This window comes from Salmo trutta, chromosome 5 (assembly GCF_901001165.1).
Source record: "Salmo trutta chromosome 5, fSalTru1.1, whole genome shotgun sequence".
NCBI classification, from domain to species: Eukaryota; Metazoa; Chordata; class Actinopteri; order Salmoniformes; family Salmonidae; genus Salmo; species Salmo trutta.
This window is the reverse complement of record NC_042961.1, coordinates 22,933,925-22,947,696: the sequence shown is the minus strand read 5'-3', so window position 1 is coordinate 22,947,696 and position 13,772 is coordinate 22,933,925. Positions and strand designations below refer to the sequence as shown.

The window sequence follows — 13,772 nt, the reverse complement described above, 5'->3', positions numbered from 1 at the left end:
TAGACAAACATAGGCAGTAGAATGGGCCGTACTGAAGAGCTCAGTGACTTTCAACGTGGCACCGTCATAGGATGCCACCTTTCCAACAAGTCAGTTCGTCTAATTTCTGCCCTGCTAGAGCTGCCCCAGTCAACTTTAAGTGCCGTTATTGTGAAGTGGAAACGTCTAGGAGCAACAATGGCTCAGCCGCAAAGTGGTAGGCTACACAAGTTCACAGAACAGGAACTCCCGAGTGCTGAAGCACATAAAAATTGTCTGATCTCGGTTGCAACACTCCCTACCAAGTTCCAAACTGCCTCTGGAAGCAACGTCAGTACAATAACTGTTCGTCGGGAGCTTCATGAAATGGGTTTCCGTGGCCGAGCAGCAGCACACGCCTAAGATCACCATGCGCAATTCCAAGCGTCGGTTGGCGTGGTGTAAAGCTCGCCACCATTGCACTCTGGAGCAGTGGAAACGCATTCTCTGGAGTGATGAATCAAGCTTCACCATCTGCAGTCCGACCAATGCCAGGAGAACGCTACCTACGCCAATGCATGGTGCCAACTGTAAAGTTTGGTGCAAAAGGAATAATGGTCTGGGGTTGTTTTTCATGATTCGGACTAGGCCCCTTAGTTCCAGTGAAGGGAAATCTTAACCCGACAGCATACAATGACATTCTAGACGATTCTGTGCTTCCAACTTTGTGGCAACAGTTTGGGGAAGGCCCTTTCCTGTTTCAGCATGACAATGCCCCCGTGCACAAAGCGGATGTCCATACAGAAATGGTTTTTCGAGATCGGTGTGGAAGAATTTCACTGGCCTGCACAGAGCCCTGACCTCAACCCCATCGAACCCCTTTGGGATGAATTGGAACGCAGACTGCGAGCTAAGCCTAATCGCCCAACATCAGTGCCCGACCTCACTAATGCTCGTGACTGAATGGAAGCAAGTCCCCGCAGCAATGTTCCAACATCTAGTGGAAATCCTTCCCAGAAGAGTGGAGGCTGTTTTAGCAGCAAAGGGGAGACCAACTCCATATTAATAATTAGAATGAGATGTTTGACAAGCAGGTGTCCACATACTTTGTAGTCTATTTCTCACTCTCATTTCAAATAATGTGGGGGGAAAAAATTTGTATAGATGGGCGGGGAAAATATCTATTAAATCCATTTTGAATTCAGGCTGTAACAAAATATATGAATACTTTCTGAAAGCAAGAATCAATGGGTACATATCATTAATTTCTAAGTAAAAAAAAATGATATTGCAACTGCAAAATGTCCCTTTAAAGCATCTATACAAGATTAAACTAGTTTAAAGTTGGAAAAGGATTAGAAAAATCGGTAAAGTGACAGACCCGGCAGCAGTAGTGCATGCAACAGAGGGTGGGAACGGGCTCTGCCTCCCCTGTTTGAGAGATGAGGCACACAGGGCAGCTGGACACAGGGCTGGGGGGTGGCTGGGGGTTCCAGCCCCTCAGCCCAGCAGCCATGACCAGGGAGTCTGGGTCGTCTGTGTAGCGCTGGATTAGCACATCCACGTTCCACTTGCAGTGTACCAGCAGGTGCTCAGCCTGGTCCAGGTCCAGACTCAGGGTGCCAGAGACCTGCTGCACTGTGCGCTGCATCAGCTGCCCGACCTCCTCCTGGTTCATAGTCCGGCCCATGGACAACAGGACAGCCTCCAGGACCCCGTCTTCCACACTCTGAGGGGCTGCAATGATGCCTTCCAGGCTGGAGGAGAAGACACAGCAGGTCACAAGAGGTAACTTACAGTTATGGAAATCTTAACTTCTTAAACGTGAGGAGGGTCACAGTTTAGCATGATTACATTGGAAATACTCTCATTTCAGAGAACAAGCATGTGTTATTAAAAACAGTGCAGCAGAATAACATCCTTATGGAAAGCAGAGCTTGTAATTATCAGGTTAGTAGTTCGTGTGATTTTAATGGCAAAGAGCTGTAGAGACAAATTGTGGTATCTTCATTAAAAAAAGATCACCCCACACAGCATTTCTAGACTACTGTATTATACCCACACAAAATAAGAAAGCAACAAACGTGGTTCAAAGTTTAAATGTTCTTTATTATTTATATTAATAGAACATTCACTTGCATCTTTTGACTGTTTCTCAACATATGGCATAACAGCCTAGATTTCTTTGTGTTGCATGTATTAGACTATTTGAGCCATGGGTTTCTTTGAAGGTAATGGATTAGATAAACAGCATCAGTGGTCAATGGTCATCCTGTATGTGAAATGACTGACATTATCAGGCATTGCCATGCAGCCACAGTTTAGGTCAATGTGTATTTAAAATCTCAACTAGGACAGAACGAGTACATATGGCACAAATAAGTGCTGTAATGTCAGGGCTGAAGAAACTCAACCCAATTGGTTAGCTATTAAAGCATTTATGCAATGGCTATAGCAGACATACACATGGAAAAGAAGGCCTGTTAATAATTATTCTACTCTCCTTCCCTACAATTCAAAAACAAAGAACTTGCCCTGAGATACAGAATCAACCAAGAGACTACACCAGCAATCTACATTAAAAACCCTTCCCCCACTAGGTCAAGGGTCATCCGCACACCTGATGTCAGCGTTGCTGCTGCTGGGGTTATTCTTCAGCTCTGCCTTGCTGAAGGAGAAATGCGCCTGGCCCTTCTGGGGAGTGGAGGGGTCTTCAGGCAGGAACTCCACGATGTGGGGGCTGTCCTCGTTGCGCCTGATGTAGCCCTTGCTGATGACGTGCATGACACAGGACAGCACGTCTGTAGTGCTGCAGCTGAAACGCACCGAGCCTGGGGAACGAGTCACCTCCCGCTTCTGACACGTGTCCAACACCTGAGGGAGGACAAGGGATAACATAAGGGACATGAAGACACCCGCTGCTAACATCTGGAACATCAAATAAAGATGAATCGAAATAAAAGCTGATCCTGAAACATGGAGGGATGTATGTTTACACTACCACTACACAGCGTAGCCTAGTGGTTAGAGCGTTAGACTAGTAACCGAAAGGTTGCAAGATCAAATCCCCAAGCTGACAAGGTAAAAATCTGTCGTTCTCCCCTGAACAAGAATTTGTTCCTAACTGACTTACCTAGTTAAATAAAGGTAAAATAAAAATAAAACATAGGATCAGTTGATCATCTCCATTGGTCACACATGAGGGAACAAGGCCTTACTCTGAACACCAGGTTGTCTATGTTCATCTCTTTCTCAGCCTTCATGATCTGGATGATGAGGCAGTAGATGAAGTTCCTCTTCCTCTCCAGCGAGCAGGCAGCGTCCTCGTCCACATTCAGGTAGGTCTGCTTGGGTAGCAGGTAGCAGTAGCTGTGGTTTTCCAAACTCTGAGACAGAGCTTTTTTGTTCAACCTCAGGACTCCTATGTGTACAGAAGGACAAAACCTTACATTCAGTCCAACTCCACAAACGCCAACAGTAAATAACATCTAACGGGAACAATTCAGGGGATGGAATCTTTTTTTGAAAGAATTGCTGGATTGCAGGGATCCACAGTAGCTCCATAGAATGTATTTGTGAAAGGCTCAGAGAAAGAGCTAGCCAGGGAAAGACAGAGCGGGAGCTCACCATTCACAAGATTGCTGTCGGGGCTGTCTGTTGTGAGAATGCCCTTCTCTGCAGTGAGGGGAGACAGCGCATGGGCCAGCACTGTCGGAGAAAGGCCTGTAGCCTGCTGAAGAGCCTCCACAGATACATCCTGAAAATAATAACAGGAGGTAGTTTAGTGTCAATTAAGAAAATGAAATAATTAAACTCAATTTCCCATTGTGCATTGCACTGTTTCTCCCCCATCTAGTTACCTGTTGGTGGTTGAACTGTAGGAGGATGTACATCTGCAGGGTGGAGACGTAGAGAGTGCAGGGGCCATAGTGCAGCTCTGCATGGCCCAGCCAGGTCCACTGCAGACGCCGGGGCTTACTGTGGGTCAGATTGTACATGCACTGGCCTGCAGACAAACACACGTCACACACCAATCAGCCTCTAGCACTTCGTTCTCAAAGACGACATTGTAACAGACTGGCTCTGATGGAACTTGGCGAGATTTTGGCTTATGCGAAATATACTTAACAAAAATAAAAGCAACATGCAATAATTTTAACGATTCCACAGTTCATATAAGTAAATCAGTCAATAGAAATAAATTCATTAGGCCTTAATCTATGAATTTCACATGACTGGGTAGGCCTGGGAGCCTGGCTCCCATTTTTTACATTTACATTTTTGTCATTTAGCAGACGCTCTTATCCAGAGCGACTTACAGTAGTGAATACATACATTTCATGCATTTTTTTTTGTACTGGCCCCCCGTGGGAATCGAACCCACAACCCTGGCGTTGCAAACACCATGCTCTACCAAATGAGCCACAGCCAATCAAAGAGATTTCCCCACAAAGGGCTTACATACAGAAATACTCCTCAGTTTCATCAGCTGTCTGGGTGGCTGGTCTCAGACAATCCTGCAGGTGAAGAAACCAGATAAGGAAGTCTTGGGCTGGTGTGGTTACACGTAGTCTGCAGTTGTGAGGCCGGTTGCACGCATTGCCAAATTCCCTAAAACGATGTTCGAGGCGGCTTATGGTATGAGAAATGAACATTCAATTCTCTGGCAACAGCTCTGGTGGATACTTCTCCAGCGTGCTAGCGGCCATCGAAGGTGAGCATTTGCCCACTGAAGTCGGTTATGACTCCAAACTACAGTCAGGTCAAGACCCTGGTAAGATCGATGAGCACGCAGATGAGCTTCCCTGAGACGATTTCTGACAGTTGTGTGGAAATTCTTTGGTTGTGCAAACCCACAGTTTCATCAGCTGTCCGGGTGGCCGGTCTCAGACGGTCCCGCAGGTGATGAAGCCGGATGTGGAGGTCCAGGGCTGGTGTGGTTGTGATGCCGGTTAGACATACTGCCAAATTTTCTAAAATAACATTGGAGGTGGATTATGGAAGAGAAATCAACGTTCAATAGTCTGGCAACAGCTCTGGTGGACATTCCTGTAGTCAGCATGCCAATTGCACACTCCTTCAAAACTTGAGACATCTGTGGCATTGTGTTGTGTGACAAAACTGCACATTATAGTGGCCTTTCGTTGTCCCCAGCACAAGGTGACCTGTATAATGATCATGCTGTTTAATCAGCTTATTGAAATGCCACACCTGTCAGGTGGATGATCTTGACAATGAAGAAATGCTCACAAGCAGGGATGTACACATTGCTTTTTTTTGTGTGCATATGGAACATTTCTGGGAACATGTTCAGTGTATATCAATATGAGGAGAGAAACATACAGCCAAAACTTTGTGAAAAGACAGATGACAGAATGGGACTGACTGTTAGAGTAGAAGTCTGTGAACTCTGCCAGGTAGGTAGAGAGCTGCTTGGGGAAGTATCTGCTGGAGTTGTCCAGGTAGCAGGGTGAGGAGACTGCCCAGCAGCGAGGAGACAGGACCAGCACCTTCACCTCACTCTCCTCATCAGGCTCAGACGGCTGATCATCCATCATCTGCAGCACAGAAAAGGACAACATTTTTGGGAGGTTATGGGTTGGATTCCCAATAGGCCATATAACATTGTAATATGTTGTCATGACTCTCCTGTGAGGTTCCAAAGGATCAGATTACAGTGGATCAGCTCTACAGAGCTCCCTCTCTCCCGCAGAGGGGGAGAGGAATGATGTGGGGGTTTTATGACACCTCACATAGATCGTTAACAATAGGCAGCAGACGATTCCTTTTGGGGCCTAATTTGTGCAAATGGAATGCATCTGTGTTACAGAAGAGTTTGCCGCCCAAGAACTTCAACATCAAACCATGGACAATATATTTCAATATCCGAATACTGGGAATGATGAGATGGAATATGAATGTCTATTTTGTGATGTCATTAAAAGTTGCATGAAGACGGTATAACGAAAACATTGTAACTTGATGAGTTTTCATACGTGTATGTCATGTTTACATACTATACATTGTGTGGAAAATATCCAGGATAAAGAATGTTTTTGTAACGATAAGATTGTGATTTTTGTTCTCTAACGAGATCCTATTGTGATACCTTGCCTCGTAACTAGCCACGCCCCAGGGAACCCAGAGAGCGTGCCAGCCTGATGTAAACGCCTCAATTTTACCAAAGGGTATAAAGCATTTGAGTTAAGAATTAACATATCAGACTAGAAGGGCCACAAGCTGCAGCTGAGGTCTACGATTAGTCATGACCCCGAAACGCAACAAGGTTGAAGACAAAGGAACCTCTTAATCATTGCTACGGTTGAGTACTGTATCTAAGAAGGTGAATTTAAGCAGGACCATCCAGTTATTCTCTTCAAATTATTGTCTAAACTGCTCTTATCCCCACTCGGGGATCATCTACACGGATCAGAAGACCCCTTCTCACCGAGCGGAACTCTGCCCACGGAGGTCTGGGCCCAACAGAGACACCCAACGAAGACCTTCAACACGTAAATACATGCATTACTTATTACCCATAAGAGCGGCAGTTCGGGGCAAGGTATTGGGGCAATAAGTAAAGTTTCCAAATGTATCCAAGTGTTGCTTCTCTTTGTCGCTTTCTCTCTCTTTAAATCTCCATCTTGTGTAGCCAGTGTCATATTGTATTAGTCCGCTAGGGAATTGTTGTCAATGTGTTACGTTTCTAATCAATAACGTACACCGTGTCTATATTATGTTATCATTTAGCTTGTTAGTAAATAATCAAATCAATGTATTGTACAGAATGATTAGTAAGACTCGGGGTTGTGCAGATTTACGAAGTCAACAACGTTCAGAATGAAACTGATATGAGGAAATGATTAATTGGTGACTGGTACGATGTCTATATACTCGAGTTAATTCGGGAGACGCTAACTCATTAAACATACATTTCCCGTGGTGCCCCAAATTCCCAATGAGTAAGTTGTTACATGATTAATTTAAATTGAGTAATAATTATTCGATAAATAGCAGTCACCACAATGATAGTAACGTCACGACAATGTGTATGCTGCTTTGGAAACTGTTATATACAGTGAGCTCCAAAAGCATTGGGACAGTGGCACAGAGTACATTCTATACTCCAACACTTTGGATTTTAAATGATACAATGACTGTGGGGTTAAATTTCAGACTGTCAGCTTTAAGTTGAGGGTATTTTCATCCATATTGGGTGAACCATTTAGAAATTACAACACTTTGTACATAGTCAACCCATTTTAAACGGATCGACAGTATTGGGAAAAATCACTTACAGTTGAAGTCGGAAGTTAACATACACTTATGTTGGAGTCATTAAAACTTGTTTTTCAACCACTCTTGTTAAACTATAGTTTTGGCAAGTCGGTTAGGACATCTACTTTGTGCATGACACAAGTCATTTTTCCAACAATTATTTAACTTATAATCACTGTATCACAATTCCAGTCGGTCAGAGGTTTACATACACTAAGTTGACTGTGCCTTTAAACAGCTTGGAAAATTCCAGAAAATTATGTAATGGCTTTAGAAGCTTCTGATAGGCTAATTGACATCATTTGAGTCAATTGGGGGTGTACCTGTGGATGTATTTCAAGGCCTACCCTCAAACTGTGCCCTCAAAAAATTGTAGACCTCCACAAGTCTGGTTCATCCTGGGGAGCAAATTCCTGAAGGTACCACACTCATCTGTACAAACAATAGTACGCAAGTATAAACACCATGTGACCACGCAGCCGTCGTACCGCTCAGGAAGGAGACGCATTCTGTCTCCTAGAGATGAACGTACCTTAGTGCAAAGAGTGCAAATCAATCCCAGAACAACAGCAAAGGACCTTGTGAAGATGCTGGAGGAAACGGGTACAAAAGTATATTTTTCCACAGTAAAATGAGTCCTATATTGACATATCCTGAAAGGCTGCTAAGCAAGGAAGAAGCCACTGCTCCAAAACCGCCATAAAAAAGCCAGGCTACGGTTTGCAACTGCACATGGGGACAAAGATCGTAGTTTTTGGAGAAATGTCCTCTAGTCTGATGAAACAGAAATAGAACTGTTTGGCCATAATGACCATTGTTATGTTTGGAGGAAAAAGGGGGAGGCTTGCACATGGGGACAAAGATCGTACTTTCTGATGAAACAAAAATATAACTTTTTGGCCATAATGACCATTATGTTTGGGGGGGAAAAGGGGGACGCTTGCAAGCTGAAGAACACCATCCCGACCGTGAAGCACGGGGGTGGCAGCATCATGTTGTACGGATGCTTTGCTGCCACCCCCGTGCTTCACAGTCGGGATGGTGTTCTTCGGCTTGCAAGCGTCCCCCTTTTCCCCCCTTCACAAAATAGATAGCATCATGAGAAAGGAAAATTATGTGGATATATTGAAGCAACATCTCAAGACATCAGTCAGGAAGTTAAAGCTTGGTTGCAAATGGGTCTTCCAAAAGGACAATGGCCCCAAAGTTGTGGCAAAATGGCTTAAGGACAACAAAGTCAAGGTATTGGAGTGGCCATCACAAAGCCCTGACCTCAATCATTTAGAAAATGTGTGGGCAGAACTGAAAAAGCGTGTGCGAGCAAGGAGACCTACAAACCTGACTCAGTTACACCAGCTCTGTCAGGAGGAATGGGCCAAAATTCATCCAACTTATTGTGGGAAGCTTGTGGAAGGCTGCCCAAAACATTTGACCCAACAATTTAAAAGGCTACCAAATACTAATTGAGTGTATGTAAACTTCTGATCCACTGGGAATGTGATGAAAGAAATAAAAGCTGAAATAAATCACTCTACTATTATTCTGACATTTCACATTCTTAAAATAAAGTGTTGATCCTAACTGACCTAAGACAGGGAATTTTTACTAGGATTGAATGTCAGGAATTGTGAAAAACTGAGATTAAATATATTTGGCTAAGGTATATGTAAACTTCCGACTTCAACTGTATGTCTATTAAAGTAGTCAAACGTTTTTAGTATTAGGTCCCATATTCCTAGCAATCAATGACTACATCAGGCTTGTGACTCTACAAACTTGGAGTCGTTTGCTGTTTGTTTTGGTTGTTTCAGATTATTTTGTGCCTAATAGAAATAAATGGTAAATAATGTAGTATCGTTTGGAGTTGCTTTTATTGTAAATAAGATTAGAAAATGTTTCTAAACACTTCTACATTCTTTTGAAAACTACCATGATTGCAGATAATCCTGAATGAATCGTGAATAATAATGAGTGAGAAAGTTAGACGCACAAATATCATACCCCCAAGACATGCTAATCTCTCACCATTACAATAGAAGGTGAGGTTAGCATTTTCTGAGGGGTATGATATTAATGTCGTCTAACTTTCTCACTCATCATTACTCACGATTCATTCAGGATTATCCGTAATCCTGGTAGCGTCTACTTTAATGTATAACTGTTTAAAAACATATTCTATTCTTATTTACAATAAAGGTTACTCCAAAATTACACTACATTACTTACCATTAAGCCCTTTATTTTTTCCACTTTGTCATGTTACAGCCTTATACTAAAATAGATTAAATAAAACATTTTACTCACTCAATCTCCACACAATGCCCCATAATGACAAAGAGAAAACTGTTTAGAAATGTTTGCACATTCATTAAAAATGAAAACAGAAATACCTTATTTATGCAAGTATTCGGGCCCTTTCCTATGAGACATAAAATTGAGCTCATGTGCATCCGGTTTCCATTGATCATCCTTGAGGTGTTTCTACAACTTGATTGGAGTCCACCTGTGGAAAATTCAACTGATTGGACAGATTTAGAAAGGTCCCACAGTTGACAGGGCATGTCAGAGCAAAAACCTAAGCCATGAGGTCGAAAGAATTGTCCGTGGAGCTCCGAGACAGGATTGTGTTAGGGCACAGATCAGGGGAAGGGTACCGAAAAATGTCTGCAGCATTTAAGTTCCCCAAAAACACAGTGGCCTCCATCATTCTTAAATGGAAGAAGTTTGGAACCACCCAGCCAAACTGAGCAATCGGGGGATAAGGGCCTTGGTCAGGAAGGTGACCAAGAACCCAATGGTCACTCTGACAGAGCTCCAGAGTTCCTCTGTGGAGAGGACAACCATCTCTGCAGCACTCCACCAATCAGGCATTTATGGTATAGTGGCCAGACGGAAGCCACTCAGTAAAAGGCTAATTAAAGATTATCTGTCCGATGAAACCAAGATTGAACTCTTTGGCCTGAATGCCAAGCGTCATGTCTGGAGGAAACCTGGCACGATCCCTACTGTCGTGACTTGACTATCATTACTCTGATGACTGCTATTTTACCAACTAACTTAATTATTACTCAATTAAATGAATCATTTAACAATTAACTCATTAGGAATTTGGGGCACCACGGGAAAAGTTGTTTAACGAGTTACTTTCTCCTGACATACACTCTAAAGAGTACTGAACGTCGTATAATCCTTGGATCCCAAGCCCTTCTGAATATTCAGTACTACACAAATTGATTTAATTTATTTACTAACTAAATAATAACACAGAACACACACACACACTTACATGAGATAATAGTCACAAGTGGACTGGCAAGAGATGACGGATTGTTACACATATGGAGGGAAGAGTGGTGCAGCGATCTAAGGCAATGCCTCTCAGTGCTTGAGAAGTCACTCCAGACACCCTGGTTCGAATCCAGGTTGCATCACAACCGGCTGTGATTGTGCGCCACCCTATGGAACTCCCAATTGCCCCAGCTTTGTCCGGGTTTGGCCAGTGTAGGCCATCATTGTAAATAAGAATTTAACTGACTTGTATTATTGACTGTATGTTATGTTTATTCCATGTGTAACTCTGTGTTGTTGTGTGTGTCGAATTACTATGCTTTATCTTGGCCAGGTCGCAGTTGCAAATGAGAACTTGTTCTCAACTAGCCTACCTGGCTAAATAAAGGTGAAATAAAAAAAATAAAAACTTGTCTAGTTAAATAAAGGTTAAATAAAATAAAAAAAAATAAGAGGGAGAGAACACTTGGAAACATTTGGAAGCTACGCTCACGGAAATATTAATACTTAGCACCCTAACCTCTCAAACGGATTAGAGCCTTGTTGGTTAAGCCACAGAAAAAGCTGGCAACCTTCCCACTAGCCATGATCAGCTGAGATAATGAGTGGGCTGGACATGCAGAGTCGAGTTCAGATTTGTCTGCCATAGTCAAGGCTTCTGTCTATTTGAGCTCGTCAGTCTGTTGGTAATCCTGTGCGAAAGCGGCTTTTTGAAAAATGTATTGTGTAGTGGAGCTGCATAAGTATTGCTCTCCAATTTCTGGAGGATCACGTTTTGAAAATCAGTGGAATTAGAGCATGATAGTGAAACATGGAGAAAACACCTGTCTCCGGATTACATCTTCAAACTAAGGGCAACCGTGGTATGGCATTCCTGACAGGGAGACACGTCCATCATGCATGGTATACAGGTAAGATAGCTAGCTACATTCAGATATTACACGTTTGTAATTTTGACAAAGTGGTTTCATTTCAAGCTAAAGTGTACTGCCAGCAAGCTAGCTAGCGAACGTTAGGTGGCTGATGTTATTTGTTTCCCAGAGCCATTTGCTTTTCTAGTTAGAGCCTAATTTTAGCTAGCTAACATTGGACCTGGTTGGTTAGCTCCCTGCACTGTGGCACTGTTGGCATGTTGTTCATTGTTGCTTAACATTAGCTGGCTGACTCGTTAGCTAACGTTACGTGTGTGATCTTAAACGTTGTTTACCTAGCTAGGTTCATTGTTTACCTAGCTAGCTAGCTATATGTCTTAAGCTAAAGTGTACTGTTAGCTAGCTAAAGTTAGCTGGCTAGCTCCCTTGCGGACATTATTATTTGTTTCCCAGAGCTGTTAGCTTTTCTAGTTAGAGCCTAATGTTAGGCATTGATGGCACTTTGTTCATTGTTGTTTAACTAGCTAACGTTAGCTGGCTGGCTCGTTACGTGACATGTGTACAACACCTGTTGAATATGGCCAGTGTCAATAAACATCTGCAAAAAAGTGTAATGAAATTGTTGACAGCAGAGCTGGTTAGGCTGTCTTCATGTTATCCAGAGGTAAACAAATCATCGGCCAGTGTCAAGTGTGCGCTCCAAGAGTGAAACAAGATGGGTGGGGCTAAAGCTTAAGGTGTGAATGATGCTGAATGGGTGTAGAGAAAGAAGAGCTCATCACTAGATACCAAAACATTCAAAGGTGATTTTCTCAAGACTATACAAGTTGATCAACTTTCAAAGCAAAATTACTTTCCCATTGTTCCTCAAATGCAGTGTATGATATACCATTTTGTAGCTCTGAGTCTCTACTTTTATCCAATGTAAAAACAACATCTCACATTTTGCTACATAAGATCAAATCCAGGTGGTGAGTCACATTTACGCGTAGTTGTATCTGATCGTCATCCATCTGTTGAAACCAATTGATCGTCTCTGGGTAGTCGCTCAATGTAAGGCTCTGGTTGTCCACCAGAGGTCACAATGTCCTTTGTAGAGCTTCTCTGGTAGTGGAGTGTTTGTTAGAACAAATACTTCAGATGTACCAATGGTTGTGTGTTGGGATTCTCCTTCCCACGTTGCCTAAAGTAAACGTTCTAGGACCACTTTTACATGCACAGCTGCAGACAATGTTTCTGGTCTCCTAGGTGATCTTCACACTCGTGTTGAGGCTGAGAGCTTCCAAGTTTCTAACCATTTCAACGTGTAGACCATGGTCTCACGTCTTTTGGTCTCGCAGTGATCTCAGAGTTTAAACCATTTGTAACGTTCAGCTCGCGCTGTACGTCGGCTGGTCTGGTAGTGGTCTCAAGGTTGATTCTTCAGGTTCAGGCTCCCGACCACTACACGCCAGCAGCAACCAGGCATGTTTTGGTCTCAGTTTTAACCCATTTCGTAACATTCAGCTCATGCTGTCTGTCAGGCTGGTCTAATGTAAATGTTGTTAGTGGTTCCTTTTAACACTTAGGGCTAGCCCACTTTTCTCTACTTCCTGCCTGAATGATGTGCCCAAAGTGAACTGCCTGTAGCTCAGGCCCTGAAGCCAGGATATGCATATAAATGGTTCCATTGGAATGAAAACAATTAAGTTTGTAGAAATGTTAAATTAAATGTAAATGTTAAATAATGTAGGAGAATAGAACACAATAGATATGGCACTAGAAAATCCAAAGAAAAGAGAGACCATCCACTTAGAAATGCAAGAGAAAGATCATATTGAAAATTAACTCCCTGGATGCAATTCCTATGGCTTCCACGGGGTGTCAGCAGTCTATGTTCAAGGTCTCAGGCTTGTAACTTCAAAAACGAATAAGAAATATCAGTTTTAGCAGGACACAGTCTTGGAAATTTGTGTTTGCGCACGACATTACGTACCTGCTTACGTACCCGTTTCCTATTGAACATACTTCTTTCCGAAATAAATATTATAGTTTGATTACATTTTAGGGTATCTGAGGAGTAAATAGAAATGTATTTTGACTTACTGAAACAAAGTTTAGGGGTAGATTTTCAGATTCCTTTCTCTGCAAGTTGAATGAGTGGATTACTCAAATCGATGGCGCCAACGGAACTAACATTTTGGGATATAAAGAAAGATTTTATCTAACAAAACGACATGTTATAGCTGGGACCCCTTGGATGACATATCAGAGGAAGATTTTCAAAAAGTAAGTGAATATTTAATCATTATATGTGAATGTATGAAACCTGTGCCGATGGAAAAATATTTTGATGTGGGGAGCCGTCCTCAAACAATCACATGACATGTTTTCGCT

General features: G+C 42.7%; 1 protein-coding gene across 5 annotated transcripts in view; it reads right to left on the bottom strand.

Moving 5' to 3' along the window:
* The window catches only part of LOC115193891 (cullin-9), a 69,214-nt gene that overhangs the window by 15,346 nt on the left and 40,096 nt on the right, over positions 1-13,772 (bottom strand). For all 5 annotated transcript variants that reach the window (XM_029753025.1, XM_029753020.1, XM_029753021.1 and 2 more), the window contains 6 exons: positions 5,345-5,516; positions 3,819-3,964; positions 3,586-3,715; positions 3,177-3,379; positions 2,579-2,832; positions 1,340-1,715 (listed from right to left, as the gene is read on the bottom strand). In XM_029753025.1, coding sequence (XP_029608885.1) covers positions 1,340-1,715; positions 2,579-2,832; positions 3,177-3,379; positions 3,586-3,715; positions 3,819-3,964; positions 5,345-5,516 — 1,281 coding nt within the window. The remainder of the gene's footprint in view (positions 1-1,339; positions 1,716-2,578; positions 2,833-3,176; positions 3,380-3,585; positions 3,716-3,818; positions 3,965-5,344; positions 5,517-13,772) is intronic.